This window comes from Nerophis lumbriciformis, linkage group LG08, assembly GCF_033978685.3.
Source record: "Nerophis lumbriciformis linkage group LG08, RoL_Nlum_v2.1, whole genome shotgun sequence".
NCBI lineage: Eukaryota > Metazoa > Chordata > Actinopteri > Syngnathiformes > Syngnathidae > Nerophis > Nerophis lumbriciformis.
In genome coordinates, this window is record NC_084555.2 from 2,421,761 (window position 1) to 2,447,209 (window position 25,449).

A 25,449-nucleotide genomic window follows, 5' to 3' on the forward strand; every position below is an offset into this window, starting at 1 on the left:
GGTTTTTTTTGGTTTTTTTTACTGCTTCTGACCTGACGGAGTCTTTTCTTCCATGTTGACTCCCTCTCTTTTTTCATAAACGCAAATAATCTCCTCACCAAGTGCAGGGAGCATCCTTCTGCACATTGTGCAGCAAACACCGCCATCGCTTGGTTATCGGCGGTATTACGCCCTCGTAAACACACTTGATGTTAAGTTAAGTGAAAGTTAAAGTACCAATGATTGTCACACACACACACACACTAGGTGTGGCGAAATTATTCTCTGCATTTGACCCATCACCCTTGATCACCCCCTGGGAGGTGAGGGGAGCAGTGAGCAGCAGCGGTGGCCGCGCCCGGGAATCATTTTGGTGATTTATCCCCCGATTCCAACCCTTGATGCTGAGTGCCAAGCAGGGAGGTAATGGGTCCCATTTTTATAGTCTTTGGTATGACTCGGTGTGAGCAAAGTCGCTCGTTTTAAAGAACCACTGATAGTCTCACACACACACTAGGTGTGGTGAAATTTACTCTCTCCCTTGTTCCACCCCCTGGGAGGTGAGGGGAGCGGTGAGCAGCAGCGGTGGCCACGCTCGGGAATAATTTTGTGGTGATTTAACCCCCAATTCCAACCCTTGATGCTTCAGTAGAAGCATTTAAGTCCCATCTTAAAACTCATTTGTATACTCTAGCCTTTAAATAGACCCCCTTTTTAGACCAGTTGATCTGCCGTTTCTTTTCCTTTCTGCTCTGCCCCCCTCTCCCTTGTGGAAGGGGGGGCACGGGTCCGGTGGCCATGGATGAAGTGCTGGCTGTCCAGAGTCGGGCGCTGACCCGGATGGTCTCCTGCTGGCCCCACTATGGACTGGACTCTCTCTATTATGTTAGATTCACTATGGACTGGACTTTCACAATATTATGCTAGACCAGGGGTCGGCAACCCGCGGCTTCGGAGCCGCATGCGGCTCTTTGATCACTCTGATGCGGCTCAGCTGCATACTTGCCGACCCCCCCCCGATTTTCCCGGGAAGACTTACGGATTTCAGTGCCTCTCACGAAAAAATCCCGGGATTAATATTCTCCGATTTTCACCCGTACAATAATAATAAGGGCGTGCCATGATGGTACAGCATTTAGCGCCCTTTACAATTTGTATTAACAGCGTGCCAGTCCAGCCTCTTGTTATATGCATCTTCTGCTTGCACACGTACGTGGCAGCAAGGCATACTTGGTCAACAGCCACACAGGTTACACTGACGGTGTTTAACACTCTTACTAATAATGTGCCACACTTTGAACCAAAACCAAACAAGAATGACAAACACATTTCGGGAGAACATCTGCACCTTAACACAACATAAACACAACAGAACAAATACCCAGAAGCCCGGAAGAGTTAGGGGTGCATGGGATTCTGGGTATTTGTCCTGTTGTGTTACGGTGCAAATGTTCTCCCGAAATGTGTTTGTCATTCTTGTTTGGTGTGGGTTCACAGTGTGGCGCATTATTAGTAAGAGTGTTAAAGTTTTTTATACCGCCACCGTCAGTGTAACCTGTGTGGTTGTTGACCAAGTATGCCTTGTTGTCACTTACGTGAACAAGCAGTAGCAACAGACACTGCAACCAGCGTGCCGGTTGCAGTGGGCGCTAAATATGTTCCATCACGGCACGTTCGAGAGAATAGTTGCCTTGAAATTCTGCTTGTAAAATCGGGAGGGTTGACAAGTATGACTCTGTCAAGCGCCATTCATGTAAAACCCGCGGGCCGCACTAACGTTCAATCTTCATATTAAGGTGTGGGCCGCGTGTCTGAGACCCTTGGTTTATACATAGCACAAAGCAAAAATAAACTTTGTATGCAGTGTTATTTCATTTTAAATTTCAAAATATATTTGTGGCTCCCATTGTTTTCTTTAATTTGTGAAACTGGTCAAAATGGCTCTTTGACTGGTAAAGGTTGCCGACCCCTGTGCTAGACCCACTCATCCGGTCTCCCCTAGAGGGGGGGGGGGGGGGGGTCACCCACATCTGCGGTCCTCTCCAAGGTTTCTCATTGTCATTCTCATTGACATCCCTCTGGGTTGAGTTTTTCCTTGCCCTCTGAACCGAGGATGTCGTTGTGGCTTGTGCAGCCCTTTGAGACACTTGTGATTTAGGGCTATATAAATAAACATTGATTGATTGATTTGATTGATTGATGCTGAGTGCCAAGCAGGGAGGTAATGGGTCCCATTTTTATAGTCTTTGGTATGACTCGGCCGGGGGTTTGAACTCACGACCTACCGATCTCGGGGCGGACACTCGCAGGTTTTGTCCCCGTCTCCTAAACGCACACTTCAGTCTTGGTTTAACTTTGTGTCAAAAGCAGATTTCTCCCGCAATTAAACCGATTGGTTCTTTCTTTGCCGCCCCCAGGAAGTTCTACTACATCACGCTGCTAAGAGACCCGGTGTCCCGGTACCTCAGCGAGTGGAGGCATGTCCAGCGCGGCGCCACGTGGAAGACGTCGCTGCACATGTGCGACGGACGCACGCCCACGCCCGAGGAGCTGCCCGCCTGCTACGAGGGCTCCGACTGGTCGGGATGCACCCTGCAGCAGTTCATGGAGTGTCCCTACAACCTGGCCAACAATAGACAGGTATGGAGGATGGACAGGTGTCGGTAGGATTATTATTTTATTGAATTTTTTTTGGCGTAAGGTCAGAGGTCGCAAATGTTAGGCTCTCAATCATCATTTTGATGGGGTTTTTCTACACCAGGGGTGTCAAACTCATTTTAGATGGAGAAGAATCTACTCCCAAGTGGGCCGGACTGGTAAAATCACGGCACGATAACTTAAAAATAAAGACAACTTCAGCTTTCTTTGTTTAAAAATAGAACAAGCACATTCTGAAATTGTACAAATCATGTTTTTTTTACACTTACATGTTGCGGTTAATAGTATTCTATCTTTATTTCTGAATAAATTATGTGATAATGTTCATCAGTCAACTCATAAGTGTTAATTGTCAATCTATCTGTCAAAACTTGGTCTTGGGTGTATGCTTTTCCGGGATGCAACGGAAAGTTGGCTCGGGCGAGACGGGAATGTAAGTGTAGGTAAAAGCCAGTAAATTAGAATATTTTGAAAAACTTGATTTATTTCAGTAATTGCATTCAAAAGGTGTAACTTGTACATTATATTTATTCATTGCACACAGACTGATGCATTCAAATGTTTATTTCATTTAATTTTGATGATTTGAAGTGGCAACAAATGAAAATCCAAAATTCCGTGTGTCACAAAATTAGAATATTACTTAAGGCTAATACAAAAAAGGGATTTTTAGAAATGTTGGCCAACTGAAAAGTATGAAAATGAAAAATATGAGCATGTACAATACTCAATACTTGGTTGGAGCTCCTTTTGCCTCAATTACTGCGTTAATGCGGCGTGGCATGGAGTCGATGAGTTTCTGGCACTGCTCAGGTGTTATGAGAGCCCAGGTTGCTCTGATAGTGGCCTTCAACTCTTCTGCGTTTTTGGGTCTGGCATTCTGCATCTTCCTTTTCACAATACCCCACAGATTTTCTATGGGGCTAAGGTCAGGGGAGTTGGCGGGCCAATTTAGAACAGAAATACCATGGTCCGTAAACCAGGCACGGGTAGATTTTGCGCTGTGTGCAGGCGCCAAGTCCTGTTGGAACTTGAAATCTCCATCTCCATAGAGCAGGTCAGCAGCAGGAAGCATGAAGTGCTCTAAAACTTGCTGGTAGACGGCTGCGTTGACCCTGGATCTCAGGAAACAGAGTGGACCGACACCAGCAGATGACATGGCACCCCAAACCATCACCCAACCATGCAAATTTTGCATTTCCTTTGGAAATCGAGGTCCCAGAGTCTGGAGGAAGACAGGAGAGGCACAGGATCCACGTTGCCTGAAGTCTAGTGTAAAGTTTCCACCATCAGTGATGGTTTGGGGTGCCATGTCATCTGCTGGTGTCGGTCCACTCTGTTTCCTGAGATCCAGGGTCAACGCAGCCGTCTACCAGCAAGTTTTAGAGTACTTCATGCTTCCTGCTGCTGACCTGCTCTATGGAGATGGAGATTTCAAGTTCCAACAGGACTTGGCGCCTGCACACAGCGCAAAATCTACCCGTGCCTGGTTTACGGACCATGGTATTTCTGTTCTAAATTGGCCCGCCAACTCCCCTGACCTTAGCCCCATAGAAAATCTGTGGGGTATTGTGAAAAGGAAGATGCAGAATGCCAGACCCAAAAACGCAGAAGAGTTGAAGGCCACTATCAGAGCAACCTGGGCTCTCATAACACCTGAGCAGTGCCAGAAACTCATCGACTCCATGCCACGCCGCATTAACGCAGTAATTGAGGCAAAAGGAGCTCCAACCAAGTATTGAGTATTGTACATGCTTATATTTTTCATTTTCATACTTTTCAGTTGGCCAACATTTCTAAAAATCCCTTTTTTGTATTAGCCTTAAGTAATATTCTAATTTTGTGACACACGGAATTTTGGATTTTCATTTGTTGCCACTTCAAATCATCAAAATTAAATGAAATAAACATTTGAATGCATCAGTCTGTGTGCAATGAATAAATATAATGTACAAGTTACACCTTTTGAATGCAATTACTGAAATAAATCAAGTTTTTCAAAATATTCTAATTTACTGGCTTTTACCTGTATATTTTTATTTAAACTACAAAAACAGGAAGTAAACAAAAGGCGCGCACAATGGCGGAGAACAAACTATGAAACCAAATACTTGCACAAAGGCAAAAACTATGAACAACAAAAAACACTAACTGTGGCAATAATAAACAAAACTTACTTGGCATGGACAAAAAGGAGCAACGTGAACGATGGACATGAAAAAATAGCAGCAAGGGTCTTAAGGCTGTGTGGAGAGTGTGCAGAAGCATAAATGTGGAGATGTCGTCAGAACGACAAACTGAAAACAATGAACTTAAATACTATAGACATGATTAACGAAAACAGGTGCGTGACTCAAAATGTGAAACAGGTGCGTGACGTGACAGGTGAAAACTAATGGTTGCTATGGTGACAAAACAAAAGTGCACAAAAAGTCCAAAAACCAAAACGAACATGACCAAAACAAAAACATGATCACACAGACATGACACTATCAAGATAAAAAAATTATACAAAAATCAAATTACAGTATGTTATTTATGTAATTTGATCATTTTCCTCGACTGATACTGTACCAACATTATCTGTACGTCAAGCAAGAATGGGAAAGAATTCCACCTGAAAAGCTTCAAAAATTGGTCTCCTCAGTTCCCAAACGTTTACTGAGTGTTGTTAAAAGGAAAGGCCATGTAACACAGTGGTAAAAAATGCCCATGTGCCAACTTTTTTGCAATGTGTTACTGCAATTAAATTCTAAATGAATCATTATTCCTAGAGATGTCCGATAATATCGGATATTATCGGCCGATAAATGCTTTAAAATGTAATATCGGAAATTATCGGTATCGGTTTCAAAAAGTAAAATTTATGACATTTTAAAACGCCGCTGTACGGAGTGGTACACCATGAATTGATTAAACAAGTTGAAAAACTTATTGGGGTGTTACCATTTAGTGGTCAATTGTACGGAATATGTACTTCACTGTGCAATCTACTAAGAAAGGTTTCAATCAGTCAATCAAAACACGGACGTAGGGAGAAGTACAGAGCAGTTGCGTCTCCCAGTCATACTTGCCAACCCTCCCGATTTTCCCGGGAGACTCCCGAATTTCAGTGCCCCTCCCGAAAATCTCCTGGGGCAACCATTCTCCCGAATTTCTCCCGGTTTCCACCCAGACAACAATATTGGGGGCATGCCCTAAAGGCACTGCCTTTGCGTGCCGGCCCAATCACATAATATTTACAGCTATTCACACACGCAAGTGAATGCAAATCATACTTGGTCAACAGCCATACAGGTCACACTGAGGGTGGCCGTATAAACAACTTTAACACTGTTACAAATATGCGCCACACTGTGAACCCACACCAAACAAGAATGACGAATAGGGATGTTTGATAATGGCTTTTTGCCGATATCCGATATTGTCCAACTCTTTGATTACCGATACCGATATCAACCGATACCGATATCAACCGATATATACAGTCATGGAATTAACACATTGTTATGCCTAATTTGGACAACCAGGTATGGTGAAGATAAGGTAAATAATAATAATAATAATAAAATAAGATAAATAAATTAAAAACATTTTCTTGAATAAAAAAGAAAGTAAAACAATATAAAAACAGTTACATAGAAACTAGTAGTTAATGAAAATGAGTCAAATGAACTGTTAAAGGTTAGTACTATTAGTGGACCAGCAGCACGCACAATCATGTGTGCTTACGGACTGTATCCCTTGCAGACTGTATTGATATATATTGATATATAATGTAGGAACCACAATATTAATAACAGAAAGAAACAACCCTTAAATGGGGGAGGAAGGTTTTTTGGGTTGGTGCACTAATTGTAAGTGTATCTTGTGTTTTTTATGTTGATTTAATTAAAAAAACCAACAAAAAAAAACATACCGATAATAAAAAAAAACATACCGATAATTTCCGATATTACATTTTAACGCATTTATCGGCCGATAATATCGGCAGGCCGATATTATCGGACATCTCTAATGACAAACACATTTCAGGAGAACATCCGCACCGTAACACAACATAAACACAACAGAACAAATACCCAGTACCCCTTGCAGCACTAACTCTTCCGGGGCGCTACAATATACACCCCCCGCTACCCCCTACCCCTCCCAACTCAACCCCGCCCACCTCAACCTCCTCATGCTCTCTCAGGGAGAGCGTGTCCCAAATTCCAAGCTGCTGTTTTGAGGCATGTTAAAAAAAGAATAATGCACTTTGTGACTTCAATAATAAATATGGCAGTGCCATGTTGGCATTTTTCTTCCCATAACTTGAGTTGATTTATTTTGGAAAACCTTGGAAAACAAAATTAGGCATAATAATGTGTTAATTCCACGACTATATATATCGGTATATATCGGAATCGGTATTTAAGAGTTGGACAATATCGGCAAAAAAGCCATTATCGGACATGTCTAATTATTTGCACACAAAAAAACTGTTTCTCAATTCGAACATTAAATATCTTGTATTTGCAGTCTATTCAGTTGACTATAAGTTGAAAAGGATTTGCAAATATTGTGTTTTTATTTACGATTTACACAACGTGCCAACTTCACTGATATTGTACAATAGCACTTCTTGTTGTGGACAAAAACTTACACAAAAATGCTCCAAACACAAATTGGCTTGCTAAAATCAAGGTTTTTTTTAACCATTTTATTAGCCTTTGTCGGCATATACCGTATTTTTCGGAGTATAAGTCGCACCTGCCGAAAATGCATAATAAAGAAGGAAAAAAGCATATATAAATTGCACTGGAGCCCGGCCAAACTATGAAAAAAACTGCGACTTATAGTCCGAAAAATACGGTATATGATGTGAGAAGTAGGAGTGCATTTGGTGGTTCAGTGGTAGAATTCTCGCCTGCCACGCGGTAGACCCGGGTCCGATTCCTGGCCAAAGCACCAGGAGTTTGCATGTTCTCCCCGTGACTGCGTGGGTTCCCTCCGGGTACTCCGGCTTCCTCCCACCTCCAAAAGACATGCACCTGGGGATAGTTTGATTGGCAACACTAAAATGGTCCCTAGTGTGTGAATGTGAGTGTGAATGGTGTCTCTCTATCTGTGTTGGTCCTGCGATGAGGTGGCGTCTTGTCCAGGGTGTACCCCGAATGCAGCTGAGATAGGCTCCAGCACCCCCCGCGACCCCAAAAGGGACAAGCGGTAGCAAATGGATGGATGGATGAATTAGGAGTCTACTGCGAGGTCTGATCCCCCTGACCAGGATAAAGCACTTTGCAGGGAAAGATGAGTGTGTGCATTCAGGATACAGTAGAGAAGAGGCGCTGCATACTAATGCATGCACCTGCTGGACCGCCAGGATGCTTCAAATGTGTGCGTCTGTGTGTGTTTGTGTGAGCAACACACATTTATAAGTCACAGGACCCTGAGTAATAACACCCTCAGGCTGAGATGAGATAAGCTGGCCAACACATTTATGTGGGAGTCTGAGATAGGAAGAAAAAAAAGGAAGGTGTGAATTGGTGGAGGTGTTTATGGCCAGCGGGCAAACTTCTGAGCGCGTGCAGTTCCTCCTCGTAGCCACTTTCACTGCATCCCAGGAAAAGTCAGTACAAGTCTGTTTGGCTTTGCTTTTTGAGACATCTCACTGATAGAGCAACTCAACTCTTGTTGATGTTTTTGCACAGGAGATAATTGGCGGTGTTTGCTCCGTATAGAACAGGCCTGGGCAAGTATTTTGACTCGGGGGAGGCCAATTTTAGAGAAAAAAATGTGTCTGGGGGGCCGGTATATATCTGATTTTTAGGAACGCTAATACAAAACCTCACAATAACGTCTGATTGAATGCTAAAAACTAGAGATGTCCGATAATGGCTTTTTTGCCGATATCCAATATTCCGATATTGTCCAACTCTTAATTACCGATTCCGATATCAACCGATATACAGTCGTGGAAATAACACATTATTATGCTTAATTTGGTTGTGATGCCCCGCTGGATGCATTAAACCAGGGGTCACCAACCTTTTTGAAACCGAGAGCTACTTCTTGGGTACTGGTTAATGCGAAGGGCTACCAGTTTCCATCCATCCATTTTCTACCGATTATTCCCTTTGGGGTCGCGGGGGTCGCTGGAGCCTATCTCAGCTACAATCAGGCGGAAGGCGGTGTACACCCTGGACAAGTCGCCACCTCATCGCAGGGGCTACCAGCCTGATACACACTTAAATAAATTGCCAGAAATAGCCAATTTGCTCAATTTACCTTTAACTCTATGTTATTACTTTGTGGAAATACTGATCATCTTAACGATTTCTCACAATAAATATATATATAAACAGATAAATATCAATATGCAACACTTTATTTTTATATTTTCTCTAAGTGCACATTTTTCAAATTGAACATGTTCAAATGATCACTTCTAAGACAGTCTTGTGAAATCACAATATCCCATTTTAACTAGCTAGCCTCTAACATTTTTTAACAAATCATGAATTACTTTGCACCATGTTTGTACAAATAATAACTCATGTATAATACAAAAGTCAACTCTCAAATTTTTAAATAAATCATGTCACACTTTGAACTGGACACCAAATCTGTTATCTGTTTCTTTGTCAGTTAGTGAAGACCAAGTCTTTAAAATATTTTCTTGGATTTTCAAATTCTATTTGAGTTTTGTCTCTCTTAGAATTCAAAATGTCGAGCAAAGCGAGACCAGCTTGCTAGTAAATAAATAACCGCGTTGGTGACCCCTGCATTAAACAATGTAACAAGGTATTCCAAAATAAATCAACTCAAGTTATGGAAAAAATGCCAACATTTGTGACTTCATATTTATTATTGAAGTCACAAAGTGCATTATTTTTTTTAACATGCCTCAAAACAGCAGCTTGGAATTTGGGACATGCTCTCCCTGAGAGAGCATAAGGAGGTTGGGTTGAGTTGGGGGGTTTAGGGGATAGCGGGGGTGTATATTGTAGCGTCCCGGAAGAGTTAGTGCTGCAAGGGATTCTGGGTATTTGTTCTGTTGTGTTACGGTGCGGATGTTCTCCCAAAATGTGTTTGTCATTCTTGTTTGGTGTGGGTTCACAGTGTGGCGCATATTTGTAACAGTGTTAAAGTTGTTTATACGGCCACCCTCAGTGTGGCTGTTGACCAAGTATGCGTTGCATTTAATTTTGTGTGTGTGAAAAGCCGTAGATATTATGTGACTGGGCCGGCACGCAAAGGCAGTGCCTTTTTGGTTTAATGGCGCGCTGTACTTCTCCCTACGTCCGTGTGCACAGCGGCGTTTTAAAAAGGCATACATTTTACTTTTTGAAACCGATACCGATAATTTCCGATATTACATTTTAAAGCATTTATCGGCAGCCCGATATTATCGGACATCTCTACTAAAAACGTTATGACAGACCGCTTTAAAAAAACGGAATGGAATTTTACATTTTCTTACTGAATGAGACACCCAGAATGTACATGAAAATAAAGAATGTGGGATTTACAATATTAACCATGAACGATAAAACACTGAATATTGACAACATATGAACGTCACACCCCCTCTCCATCGAAATATTTTACAATCAAGCGAATCGCAACAAAAATGCAACAAACATAGCGAAATATGAACGCGAAGGGTAAAATAAACCCACCTACAATCTGATATATCTGATATATCACTAAGTTTTAGAACCAAATGAGCCAAGACGCTCTTAATTGACTAAGTTTGGGAAACCCTGGTTTGCATCGCCAGTAAAAAAAAAAAAAAAATCTGCATTAAAAAGTCATTTTTCTTGACTACTTGTGCATGGGTGAGCGTGTGTGTAAATACAATGTAGGCCTTTGTAAATAGTGGGCTTGACTGGATGACTGACACTTTCACCGCTAATTACAACACTATTTTATTTTTTTTGGTGGTGGTGTTCACCCTTGCAGCCAATACTCATTCCCTCCTTCAAAGTACTCTCATCCTTTATTTATTTGTTTGTTTTTGTAGGAGTCCTCCCCCAAAATGTCAACACAGGGTTGGGTTCTGATGGTGACCCTCTTACTGGTGTGTTGGCTCAAATTTGGTACCAAACAGTAAGCGTTATCTAGTAGTTGTTTTTTTAAATTAAAACATTACTTTTAAACAAATATTAATAATTATTAAGACATTTGGGGTGTTTTTTTAAAAGTGTTTTATTTTAATTTCTTTATGTAATGTATTGAGCTTCATTTTCTGGAATTAGTAGCCGTGGTTGCTAACACATGCTAACTTAAGAAAATTAATTGTTTTAATGCTAATTGATTTGCTAAAAAAATCTGTTTTTCACAATGTTTTTTGATTGTAATCATTTGACTTCGCAAACAGGTGTAGAAATTGTGTACCCTAGCCAAAGATTGTCTATATGGGCGAGGTCCCACCCTTGAAGTGCAGTAGATCCCAGCTTAATTAATTAATAATGATTAATTTTGGCTGCTTTAAATGAATGGGGTTATTAAAAAAAAAAGTGGGGGTAAAGGGGGAAAATGGCTATGAATGAATTTTTTCCCCAAGGCAACATTTTCCAGCAGGAAGATGCTTTGACAAAAATGTACGGATTTAAAGTGTGTTTTAATTTTTTTTTTTTATCAAAGGGGTTAACATACTGAAAAGTCAAAGTATGCAAGAGGGGCCATTTTGATATATATATTTTTTTATTTGTAAAAAAAGAAATACTAAACATCTAATGTATCATTAAAAACAACACTTTGTGTCAGCTTTATGTTGTAGGTTACAAAGCGTATTTTATGGTTTTGTTTTATTTTCACAATATGCTGCGTACCACAAATGGCCCCCCCGGGCCACATTTGGACGCCCCCTGGGTTAAGGTATCAAAAATGGGCATTTTTATGAATGCCATTTTTGTCGTTTGGTCTTGGAATGTAATAGCAGGGATCTACTGTACTGTACTGTACTGTACTGTACAACTCATTTGTCAAGGTATTGTTCGGTATCTAACTTTTGTAAAATACTACATTTCTGCTCTCTCAAAAAATAAGTTATGTCATCCCAGTGCTAACGATGTAATTGTTTTGGTCTAGATGACCCGGAAATTACAAATAAAAAAGAATTAAACGGAATATTTTTGTATTACCGAACATGACAAAAAATTACGTAACAAAAATGAATTACACGGTTAAAGTTGGTTTAGGAATATTATTACGGGAACATATTTAAACACAAAAATCGACTTCATATATTTGTATTTAACACGCCAAATGCTTTATTTGGAACCAGTTGATAAAGAAAAATAGAATTAAAAAAATCTATGTAATTTTTTGGTGTATATCACTGTATTGTCCGGACTATATAGCGCCCCGGTATATAAGACGCACCGACTAAATTTTAGAAGAAAAAATATTTTTCCATATTTTAGCAGCACCATACTATAAGCAGCAGATATATACGTACGAAAAATGTTGTAAATGTTTATTTAATTGTTTCCAAACGGTCTCTATAACACTGCAGTAAAACGGCTGAGCGAACAAAACAGAAGCCCTCGTCATGGACCCACTAGCTGCGAAAGCTAGCTCTCCAATCACCTAAACAGACTCCACGGTGAACAATTAAAAAAGAATGCCATTGTATGTCAATAATACTAACACAGACACTCGTAAACGCGTTAGCGTACTAGCTAATGCTAACGACACTGGCTTGGTTACGATGCGAAAGCACGCCTTTTCAGTGTCTTTGTTTGGATTTTACGAAAACTATTCGCATTATGGCCGTCGGCGAAGAAAAATCCATACATTAGCCGCGCCGTTTTGTAAGCCGCAGGGCTCGAAGCGTCTGGGGGAAAAAGTAGCGACTTATAGTCTGGAATTTACGGTAAGTAGATTTGTGTGTATGTTAATATTTTTACGTTACCCGAAAATTAAAATTATATTTTAAATTTACAGCAGTCGAAGAAGACGACAAACAAGTGAACGCATCATAACTGCAAAGGCCATCGATCCATTTTCTACCGCTTGTCCCTCTAAACACAATTTAAAATAAACAACTGGAAAAGTAGAGAAAAAAGGTGTAATGTCACGAGAAAAAGATGAAATGTAATACTAATAAGATGTGTCTTTGAACATATTAATATTATTAAGTTTTTTGCCATCTCATGCGTAATGGCCAATTATGCAAATTTAATGACGTCATCTAGACTCGGGTTTCTCAAACTGTGGTGCGCAGGCTCCATGTAGTGGGACGCCAAAGAATCACTTAGTTAAATATTCAAACTGTGTGTAAAGTTACAGTGGCCAAACATTTTAAATATACTTGTTAAATGAAATCTCTGCGTTGTTTTTAATGAATAATTAGGCCTACTATGCTACTGTATTGTAATGTTGGTCGTTATGGTGGTACTTGGAGAGCCAAGGGTTCTCAGAGCTGACTATTTTGACAACATTCTAGCCTCCTTTTTTGCCTTTGAATGATTCCAGACCTGAAATTTGAAAATCGAATTAGTCGGAGCATAAAAAACTGTTTACGACCTTCTAAATATGTGTTTTTTAAACATCATTAGAACCCTCTAGACCAGTGGTCCCCAACCACATTTGGTACCGGGCCGCACAAGAAAAAAAATATATATATACACAGGTAAAAGCCAGTAAATTAGAATATTTTGAAAAACTTGATTTATTTCAGTAATTGCATTCAAAAGGTGTAACTTGTACATTATATTTATTCATTGCACACAGACTGATGCATTCAAATGTTTATTTCATTTAATTTTGATGATTTGAAGTGGCAACAAATGAAAATCCAAAATTCCGTGTCACAAAATTAGAATATTACTTAAGGCTAATACAAAAAAGGGATTTTTAGAAATGTTGGCCAACTGAAAAGTATGACAATGAAAAATATGAGCATGTACAATACTCAATACTTGGTTGGAGCTCCTTTTGCCTCAATTACTGCGTTAATGCGGCGTGGCATGGAGTCGATGAGTTTCTGGCACTGCTCAGGTGTTATGAGAGCCCAGGTTGCTCTGATAGTGGCCTTCAACTCTTCTGCGTTTTTGGGTCTGGCATTCTGCATCTTCCTTTTCACAATACCCCACAGATTTTCTATGGGGCTAAGGTCAGGGGAGTTGGCGGGCCAATTTAGAACAGAAATACCATGGTCCGTAAACCAGGCACGGGTAGATTTTGCACTGTGTGCAGGCGCCAAGTCCTGTTGGAACTTGAAATCTCCATCTCCATAGAGCAGGTCAGCAGCAGGAAGCATGAAGTGCTCTAAAACTTGCTGGTAGACGGCTGCGTTGAGCCTGGATCTCAGGAAACAGAGTGGACCGACACCAGCAGATGACATGGCACTCCAAACCATCACCCAACCATGCAAATTTTGCATTTCCTTTGGAAATCGAGGTCCCAGAGTCTGGAGGAAGACAGGAGAGGCACAGGATCCACGTTGCCTGAAGTCTAGTGTAAAGTTTCCACCATCAGTGATGGTTTGGGGTGCCATGTCATCTGCTGGTGTCGGTCCACTCTGTTTCCTGAGATCCAGGGTCAACGCAGCCGTCTACCAGCAAGTTTTAGAGCACTTCATGCTTCCTGCTGCTGACCTGCTCTATGGAGATGGAGATTTCAAGTTCCAACAGGACTTGGCGCCTGCACACAGCGCAAAATCTACCCGTGCCTGGTTTACGGACCACGGTATTTCTGTTCTAAATTGGCCCGCCAACTCCCCTGACCTTAGCCCCATAGAAAATCTGTGGGGTATTGTGAAAAGGAAGATGCAGAATGCCAGACCCAAAAACGCAGAAGAGTTGAAGGCCACTATCAGAGCAACCTGGGCTCTCATAACACCTGAGCAGTGCCAGAAACTCATCGACTCCATGCCACGCCGCATTAACGCAGTAATTGAGGCAAAAGGAGCTCCAACCAAGTATTGAGTATTGTACATGCTCATATTTTTCATTTTCATACTTTTCAGTTGGCCAACATTTCTAAAAATCCCTTTTTTGTATTAGCCTTAAGTAATATTCTAATTTTGTGACACACGGAATTTTGGATTTTCATTTGTTGCCACTTCAAATCATCAAAATTAAATGAAATAAACATTTGAATGCATCAGTCTGTGTGCAATGAATAAATATAATGTACAAGTTACACCTTTTGAATGCAATTACTGAAATAAATCAAGTTTTTCAAAATATTCTAATTTACTGGCTTTTACCTGTATGTTTTTGTTTTTTTATTTTTTATTAAATCAACATAAAAACACAATGTGTACACTATATATCAATGTATATCAATACAGTCTGCAGAGATACAGTCCGTAAGCACACATGATTGTATTTCTTTATTAAAAAAAAAATAAAAATAAAAATAATCACCCCCCCCCAACCCCACCCCCCCTCTTAAAAACATACTTTTACTCCATGGCTTTTAACACTGAGTGATATCCATCCTGCTATGGCGCCCCATAATACACCTGCTGTGAACCTGTTTTTATGTTTTTATGTTCTATTTATTTTTATTTTATTTATTTTATTTATTTTATTTATTTTATTTATTTTTTATCGTGTTCTGTTTGTGTTGTGTTGTGTTTGCTCGGTTCTCGTATCATCTTTTAACCTGCCCATTGTACAGCACTTTGGCTACCCCTGTGGTCAATTTTAAATGTGCTTTATAAATAAAGTTGATTTGATTTGATTTGATTTGATTTGGATTGGATTGTTTTTTCAACCTCCATGATGTGCTGTAATCCATCCATCCATCCATCCATGTGCTGTAATTATTACGCAAAGAAATGAACATGGCTTTTGTGTATCATATAAACACGTCCACTAATAATAAAGTGTGTCCCGTGTCCTTTCCCAGGTGCGCATGTTGGCCGACCTGAGTCTGGTGGGCTGCTACAACATGTCCACCGTCCCCGAGAAGAAGCGGGCCCAGCTCCTCCTGGAGTCGGCTAAGAAGAACCTGCGAGACATGGCCTTCTTCGGCCTGACCGAGTACCAGAGGAAAACCCAATTCCTGTTCGAGCGCACCTTCCGCTTGCGCTTCATCAGGCCCTTCATGCAGTACAACAGCACCCGGGCCGCCGGGGTGGACCTGGACAACGCTACGGTTTGTTACTTTCCGCTTCCGTAACATCTGGCATCTCCGAGTGGGAACACGGCAACCTGAGTGGGAACACGGCGGTCTTGTGATGCTGCGAAGCGACTTGGCAAGACTCCCTGTTCAAAAAAAGCAGCGTCGCTTTAAAGATGCTCCTTTGATTGGCCCGCGGTAGGAGTTCTGAGGTTTATTTTCCCGCGGAAAAAAAAAGAAAGTTCTATAGCGCACTGACTTCTACATCAAAACCTTCAGCAGAAAACATGAGTGGAAATAACACGGCAGCCGAGTAAAGGTGTTCTGACGGTTATTGTCGCTAAAAGAATAAGTATGACGCGTGTGGGAGGAAGTGTGTGCTTTAAAAGGAGGAATACCTTCTCATTTTGGCTTTCATATTCTAACTTCTAAAAGGTTCTGGTGTTAAAAAGCATAATATTGATTATGCAAAGACAAATAGGAAGTTGCCAACTTCTTCGTGGTGCCAACCAAAACATTGAGCTACTTGCTAAAAAAATGCTATTTCCGGTTCCTGGTCTCTATTTTTTTCCCCGTGTGTATTTGTTTCTTATACGCATATATTATAAAAATTAGAGATGTCGGATAATATCGACCTGCCGATATTATCGGCCGATAAATGCTTTAAAATGTAATATCGGAAATTATCGGTATCGTTTATTTTTTTATTATTTTTATTAAATGTGAAGTGAAGTGAATTATATTTACATAGCGCTTTTCTCTAGTGACTCAAAGCGCTTTACATAGTGAAACCCAATATCTAAGTTACATTTAAACCAGTGTGGGTGGCACTGGGAGCAGGTGGGTAAAGTGTCTTGCCCAAGGACACAACAGCAGTGACTAGGATGGCGGAAGCGGGGATCGAACCTGCAACCCTCAAGTTGCTGGCACGGCCACTCTACCAACCGAGCAACTGTTTTGCACGCACCAATCTCCATCAGTGTTGGTACTAGGGATTTTCAAAATGGGGTCCCAGGGACCCCATCAAGTCCTAAACATGGGGTCCCACAGTAAATTTTTGGGGTCCCACTCTTTTTTTAATAGAAATATATGCATTATCCTGTTATATCTCACAACTATATTGTGTTTTGGAAAAATGTTGTCATAAATGTTACTTAATTCATAAAACACATTTTTATGCATATATTTTATATATATATATATACATATATTTTATGCAATGTATTCAGTTATAAACATGCATTCACTTTCTTTTTTCCTTCATCGATTCTAAACTTTACTGCTGCCGGTATTTTTTTCTATATTTTTATTGTAATATTTTCAAAATGCGTTTGCTCTATTTTTGGCCAAAGACAAAGAAAATAACCTGAAGTTGTCTTTATTTTTTAGTTTTAATGCCATGATTTTAATAGTCAACATAAAAAACACAAGATACACTTATAATTAGTGCACCAACCCAAAAAACCTCCCTCCCCCATTTACACTCATTCACACAAAAGGGTTGTTTCTTTCTGTTATTAATATTGTGGTTCCTACATTATATATCAATATATATCAATACAGTCTGCAAGGGATACAGTCCGTAAGCACACATGATTGTGCGTGCTGCTGCTCCACTAATAGTACTAACCTTTAACACTTAATTTGACTCATTTTCATTCATTACTAGTTTCTATGTAACTGTTTTTATATTGTTTTACTTTCTTTTTTATGCAAGAAAATGTTTTTAATTTATTTATGTTATTTTATTTATTTATTTTTTTTAAAAAGGACCTTATCTTCACCATACCTGGTTGTCCAAATTAGGCATAATAATGTGTTAATTCCACGACTGTATATATCGTTTGATATCGGTATCGGTTGATATCGGTAATTAAAGAGTCGGACTATATCGGAATATCACCAAAAAGCCATTATCGGACATCCCTAATAAAAAAAATGTTTTTTTTAGACTAGGGACTAGTTTCACTATATGGCACATATTTATGACAGTGTTGGCGTTGTTCATACTGCCACCCTTAGTGTGACATGTATGGCATGTCCAAACCCTGTTTCCATATGAGTTGGGAAATTGTGTTAGATGTAAATATAAACGGAATACAATGATTTGCAAATCCTTTTCAACCCATATTCAGTTGAATATGCTACAAAGACAAGATTTTTGATGTTCAAACTCATAAACTTTTTTTTTTTTTCAAATACCGTAATAATTAACTTAGAATTTCATGGCTGCAACACGTGCCAAAGTAGTTGGGAAAGGTCATGTTCACCACTGTGTTACATGGCCTTTCCTTTTAACAACACTCAGTAAACGTTTGGGAACTGAGGAGACACATTTTTGAAGCTTCTCAGGTGGAATTCTTTCCCATTCTTATACAGCTTAAGTTGTTCAACAGTCCGGGGGTCTCCGTTGTGGTATTTCAGGCTTCATAATGTGCCACACATTTTCAATGGGAGACAGGTCTGGACTACAGGCAGGCCAGTCTAGTACCCGCACTCTTTTACTATGAAGCCACGTTGTTGTAACACGTGGCTTGGCATGGTCTTGCTGAAATAAGCAGGGGCGTCCATGCTAACGTTGCTTGGATGGCGCCTTCACAGATGTGTAAGTTACCCATGTCTTGGGCACTAATACACCCCCATACCATCACACATGCTGGCTTTCAAACCCTTCTTTAGTGAATATATATATATATTTTTTTTTCAAATCTCAAGACAAAGTTATATGTTTTTGTACCGGTGCACAACATGAACCATGCATGAACATCACCTTGTTCAAAGAACAAAACCAACACAGTGCATGAACTCACAACAAATTACACACCTGCAAATCAGTGTCACTTCTGCTGTTGCCGTATCCATAATACGCCGATAGGGAGAAGTTTTTATTTACCCGATGAGTCGGGCGTGTCTCGACCTCCGCGGCGGAGGGTCCGCCGAACCCCTGAGCTCGACTCACCGAACCCCTAGGGTTGGATCGAACCCAGGTTAAGAACCACTGCTTTAGAGATTGAAAGTTGCCATCAATCCCACGTGGGTGCTCGGCATTCGGGGCCCCGAAGCACCCACGGGATCGGCGCCTATGTCCCAGTGTTCCAGGTGATGAGCGTTCACTGTCTCCTCTCCAGGTCCAGCGCATCGAGGAGCTGAACGAGCTGGACATGGAGCTGTACGACTACGCCCGCGACCTCTTCCAGCAGCGCTACCAGTACACGCGGCAGCAGGAGCGGCGGCTGCAGCGCATGAAGAACCACATGCAGCAGAGCCACCAGGGCTTGGGCCTCAGCCTGTGGCCCTCGCGCGGCCGCCAGACCGCCGGCCCCTTGTCTGACAACGGCGAGGAGGAGGAGGCGGCGGCGGGAGGCAGGACGGAGGAGACGGGCGGCGGCGTGAGCAGTCGACTCCCCACTGAGGACTACATGAACCAGATCATCAACCGCTGGTAGCGGCGGAACTTCCCTACAAAGACCGCCAAAAAAACGACTATTTTGTGTCGCCGAAAAGACCCCTCCCTCGGTCTTTAACTGTTGCCATGACAACCAGGGCTCGCCCATATTTCCGCCCCCCCTGCTGGGTCCCTCTCTGTCTCCTGTCTTCATTAGAGGGTTATTTTTATGCCGACATTCTCCTTTCTTCTCCTCGGGCGAAGGATCGGTCTACTTCCTGGACACTTTGAAGAGGATTTAGCTTTTCCTGTCTTTATGCTTTTTTTAAAAAGCAGAATTGTAAAAAAAACAAAAAACCCTGAGACCAACATTGCTGCCTGAAGATTCCTCCACTTCTTCACTTTTTCCCCCCCCCGCCCCCATTTTAAAACATTGGTGTATATCGGACCATAGCCATTACCGAAGCCTGGGTGGGTGCAGCCCCCACCCTCCAGAGCGCCTGTTGCTCCACAGCCATTCGCTTCTTCCCTTCACACCTGGCAGACTTTGACAGCCAATTACCGGATCTCACACAGGTTCGGTGCCGAGGCGTCGAAAGTCAGGGGAAGTACGCTCGGAGCGAGCCGACAAACGCTGGGTAAGAAGCGGTCACCATGGCAATAACAGACCCTCAATTTAGCAGGTGGCATTTACACGTCGTACTCCTTCGAGGGGGGAAAAAAAAAAAAAAAAAAAAAAAGCCGTCATACGAGAGTTTGGCCGCCGTTTAACAGCTTCGGACGAGGTCTTTAGGGTTTCTCCAAACTTTTATCATCTCAAAATCCAAATTTAGGGGCTTAAATGATGGAAAAATGTGCATAAAATACACAGAAGAGCTCCTTCACTTGTGGACCCCAATGACAAAAATGTCCGCTTTTTTATCGTATTTTATACATGCATTATATTTTTACTTATTTCAACCCTTTAATATGACATAACTCAGTTTTCCACAACAAGGATTATTATTATTTGTACTATTTTAACTAGGGGTGTAACGGTACGTGTATTTGTATTGAACCGTTTCGGTACGGGGGTTCCGGTTCGGTTCGGAGGTGTACCGAACGAGTTTCCACACGGACATATTAAGTAGCGTAACGCACGTTGTGTAAACAATGCACACCGAAGCACAACACACGGCATGCTAGCAGCTAACGGGCTAAGATAGACTGTCCTCTTTTGCGGAGCTGTCAGGGCGGAGTTTCTTAAATGCCTCAAATGTCCGGCATTTTGAGTTAGGGTTGCGTGTATTTTCAATGTACGTTCAGGGTTAAGAAGGGGTTAAAAACAAAACAAATTTGTGAAGTAGGGGCAGAGACAGAGAGAGCGAGAGAGTTATGATAAACGCGCATGCGTCGCCAGGCTCTGCTTTTTATCCATAGATTTATCAGATTTAATTTTTTATTATCTATAGCAGGGGTGTCAAATGTGTGCACCGGAGGCCATTTGCGGCCAACAGCTAATGTTTTAAAGGCCCACGGCACATTCTAACATCCATCAATCCATCCATTTTCTACCGCTTATTCCCTTTGGGGTCGCGGGGGTCGCTGGAGCCTATCTCAGCTACAATCGGGCGGAAGGCAGGGTACACCCTGGACAAGTCGCCACCTCATCGCAGGGCCAACACAGATAGACAGACAACATTCACACTCACATCCACACACTAGGGCCAATTTTAGTGTTGCCAATCAACCTATCCCCAGGTGCATGTCTTTGGAGGTGGGAGGAAGCCGGAGTACCCGGAGGGAACCCACGCAGTCACGGGGAGAACATGCAAACTCCACACAGAAAGATCCCGAGCCCGGGATTGAACCCAAGACTACTCAGGACCTTTGTATTGTGAGGCAGATGCACTAACCCCTCTGCCACCGTGAAGCCCACATTCTAACAATACTATTAAAATAAACAAAAACATAACAAAAGTGAAATAAAAAAGATTAAATGTAATTTAGAAAAAGTTGCAATGTTGACTAATAAAACAAAGCTGTTTTTTTCTTTTCTTTCAAAACAGTCATTGCTCAAAACATAATATTGAATCAAAATCAATGTTATCATGAATTATTGACCTATCCAAGGTTCCGATTACTTCACATCAAATATTCCACTGAGAAAAATATTTTTTGGTGGAAGATTTTGCAAATTTGGTAAATAAATAATCCAAAAATGTATATTTTGTTGTTTTCTTACTGTACCGAAAATGAACCAAACCGTGACCTCTAAACCGAGGTACGTACCGAACCGAAATTTTTGTGTACCGTTACACCCCTAATTGTAACCTATTTTTATGGGCTTGCCTCTTTGCATACTTGCCAACCTTGAGACCTCCAAATTCGGGAGATTGGGGGGGTGGCGCCAGGTGGCGGGGTTAAGGGGGAGGAGTATATTTATAGCTAGAATTCACTGAAATTAAAGTATTTCTTATATATATATATATATATATATATATGTCTTAATAAGGTTATCCAAAAAATAGTGCTCGATACCGTAGTAGAGCGCAATATATGTATGTGTGGGGAAAAAAATCACAAGACTATTTCATCTCTACAGGCCTGTTTCATGAGGGGGGTACCCTCAATCGTCAGGAGATTTTAATGGGAGCATTCACATACCATGGTTTATATAGGGCACAGAGTGGGTGGGTACAGGCTGGCCTAGGGGCGTGGTGATTGGCTCATGTGTTACCTAGGAGGTGTTTCCGTCTATGGCGGCATGTTGTTACAATTTCGCTGCGCTTGTTGAGGGATGACAGGTCTGGACGGTAGATAATAAACAGTTTCTCTTTCAAGCATAGGTTGCATCTTTTATTACCATTATTGTAAGGTGTGCTGGATGCAAGAATTTGCCATGTTATTGAATATTCAACATTATTGTCTTTGAGGTCCCAAATGTGTTTGCTGAGTTCTGTGGTATTTCGCAGGTTTTTGTTCCTGAAAGAAGCCTTGTGGTTGTTCCATCTGGTTTTGAATTCACCCTCGGTTAATCCTACATATGTGTCAGATGTGTTAATGTCCTTGCGTATTACCTTAGATTGGTAGACAACTGATGTTTGTAAGCATCCCCCGTTGAGGGGGCAATCAGGTTTCTTTCGACAGTTACATGCTTTGTTGGTTTTGGAGTCTTTCGACAGTTACCAACAAACCAACAAAGCATGTAACTGTCGAAAGAAACCTGATTGCCCCCTCAACGGGGGATGCTTACAAACATCAGTTGTCTACCAATCTAAGGTAATACGCAAGGACATTAACACATCCGACACATATGTAGGATTAACCGAGGGAGAATTCAAAACCAGATGGAACAACCACAAGGCTTCTTTCAGGAACAAAAACCTGCGAAATACCACAGAACTCAGCAAACACATTTGGGACCTCAAAGACAATAATGTTGAATATTCAATAACATGGCAAATTCTTGCATCCAGCACACCTTACAATAGTGGTAATAAAAGATGCAACCTATGCTTGAAAGAGAAACTGTTTATTATCTACCGTCCAGACCTGTCATCCCTCAACAAGCGCAGCGAAATTGTAACAACATGCCGCCATAGACGGAAACACCTCCTAGGTAACACATGAACCAATCACCACGCCCCTAGGCCAGCCTGTACCCACCCACTCTGTGCCCTATATAAACCATGGTATGCGAATGCTCCCATTAAAATCTCCTGACGATTGAGGGTACCCCCCTCATGAAACAGGCCTGTAGAGATGAAATAGTCTTGTGATTTTTTTCCCCACACATACATATATATATATATATATATATATATATATATATATATATATATATATATATATATATATATAGTACAGTAAACAGTAATGAAAACACAGTTGTTCTACTAACTGTACTGTACTTGCTGCTTACTTAAAAAAAAAAAACACTTACCTTTCACTATTTGAGTAGCTTTTGTTCTGCCATTTGAGTACTGGTATAATCCCAGGAATGTAGGCTCATACGACTTCTTTATTTGTCTTGTCTTTATTGCACAAGATGTAATTCAACCACACAACAGCTCCAATGTGTGTCTATCCCTTTTCTCGGCAAAACTCGAACACCCACTTCCTATTAACAACGTCACTTCCGTATCTCTCCCGGAAGTCCCGCCCCCCAGCCAAAGTCATTGACTAACACCCCGTAGCCAGCCGCTACAGCATTAACGTGCCGGCTGTAATAAACACACGCTGCCTGCCTACTTTACGGGTTATAGATAAACCTATGGATAACAGAGGCATATATAATAGTCTCCTTTTCAGGCGAGAGGCGACGCTAAAGGCAGTGCCTTTAAGGCACGCCACCAATATAGTTGTTCCGCTGTAAATCGGGAGAGTTTCGGGAGAGGCACTGAAATTCGGGGGTCTCCCGGAAAATTCGGGAGGGTTGGCAATTTGTGATGTTAAATTCCTATTATAAGCCGTTATACAGTATATGCCTTGAGCTCTTATTTTGAAGGCGCCAAGAGCGGAAGTGGTGACACGTTAGAGTGGAGCGGGAGGTTTTGAAAAGAAAGGAAATAAAGTGGTCCTCGTGTAAAACTGAAGTTTGTTATTTTGTAGTTTTATACAGTATAGGCGACATATATAAACCCTTGGTTACATTGCTGGCAGCAAGGGGTTCAAGGTCCCGCAAAAGAAAGATGTCTAATAATTACCGTGAAGTTCGGAGAGTCAGCTAGCTTCATCTCAGTTAGCCGCAGCTAGCAACGGTGGAGCTTCGTCTTTGTCAGAAAGCACGAAGACTTCCTTCATCTTGCTGCTGTCTTCTGGTTTAAGTGGAATAAAGACGAGGACCCGCTGGACTACAGCTACAAAGAGGCAAGCCCATAAAAATAGGTTACACTATTTTACTCCCTTTTGTTCCACAGTGTCAAATTAAAAAGTCCTCAGGTCCAAAAAATGTCCGCTTCCAAAAAAATACTGCTCAAAAACATAAATGTTTTCTTCTCTTGAAAACAACCTTTTAAAAATACATCCAACCCATTTGAAAGTTATCAAATAACCTGTTTTGTTTACATCGTGGACCCGTTTGGTTTTGGTCAGATTTAAAACTCACACTACAATCCCTCAGGACAAAAAAAAAAAATTCCGCTTCCCAAAAACTGCCCTAAAAGTGTGATATGTTAATGTATTTTTGTTTTTTCACTGTGAATAAGTCAATCTTTAAAAAAAATATTTAACCGGAAATATACAGTATAAGCCAAAAGTTTGGACACAAACTAATTTCACAACACACCCTGATGGTCCCAAATTCCACTAATCAACCCTGATAAGGCACACCTGTGAAGTGAAAACCATTTCAGGCGACCACCTCTTGAAGCTCGTAGAGAGAATGCCGAGAGTGTGCAAAGCAGTAATCGGCGCAAACGGTGGCTAATTTGAAGAAACTAGAATATAAAACATGTTGTTTTTTTTTATTGAAACTTTTATTAGTAGATTGCACAGTTCAGTAAATATTCCGTACAATTGACCACTAAATGGTAACATCCAAATAAGTTTTTCAACTTGTTTAAGTCCACGTAATCAATTCATGGTAATGTCTTAAGCTATTTTTAAGTACATAACTCCACACGTGTTCATTCAGAGTTTTGATGCCTTCATGGACAGTCTACAATGTAAATAGTCATGAAAATAAAGAAAATGCGTTGAATGAGGAGAAGGTGTGTCCAAACTTTTGGCCTGTACTATACCTGTAATCAAACATAAGACGTTTTTTATTTTATTTCATTTTTTTAATCAAAAACCTCAAACAGATTTCTATTAAATACATTCCAAGGAGGGTTATCATCACTATTTTTATTATTTTGCCTTCACATCAATCAATGATTGGCATTGGCATTTTGTCCTCTTAAAACAAGTTACCGGGTAAACCTTTTTATTTGTACTTGTATTTTTTATTTTTTTTAAACCAAATATGCATAGAAAATATTAATTGTATTAGAGGGATTGTTACGGAGCCCCTAAAGAGACATGGGGGAATTTTTTTTTTATAATTTATTTATTTATTTATTTATTTATTTTAGACATGTATCTCGTGCGCAAGAGAAACTTTTTATAAAGTTATAAAAAAATTATATATATTTTTTTTTATTTTGTATTTTTTTAGACATGTATCTCGTGCAAACGAGATACATGTCTAAAAAAAAAATTTAATTTTTTTATAACTTTATAAAAAGTTTCTCGTGCGCACGAGATACATGTCTACAAAAATAAATAAATAAATTTTTTTTTTTTTTAAATTCCCCCATGTCCCTTTAGCTTCGTAGATTGTTAATTCCATTTTTTTTTCTTTTTAATTTTTTTTAACGTGTAAACACTCTTAAAAAATG

General features: G+C 40.7%; 1 protein-coding gene across 1 annotated transcript in view; it reads left to right on the plus strand.

The window, feature by feature from the left end:
* The window catches only part of hs6st1a (heparan sulfate 6-O-sulfotransferase 1a), a 267,907-nt gene extending 248,106 nt beyond the window's left edge, over positions 1-19,801 (plus strand). Inside the window, exons 2-4 of the mRNA XM_061968127.2 lie at positions 2,397-2,619; positions 15,490-15,738; positions 18,831-19,801. Of these exons, the coding sequence (XP_061824111.2) occupies positions 2,397-2,619; positions 15,490-15,738; positions 18,831-19,148 (790 nt within the window). The 3' untranslated portion in view covers positions 19,149-19,801. The remainder of the gene's footprint in view (positions 1-2,396; positions 2,620-15,489; positions 15,739-18,830) is intronic.
* The last annotated feature ends 5,648 nt before the right edge of the window (positions 19,802-25,449 follow it).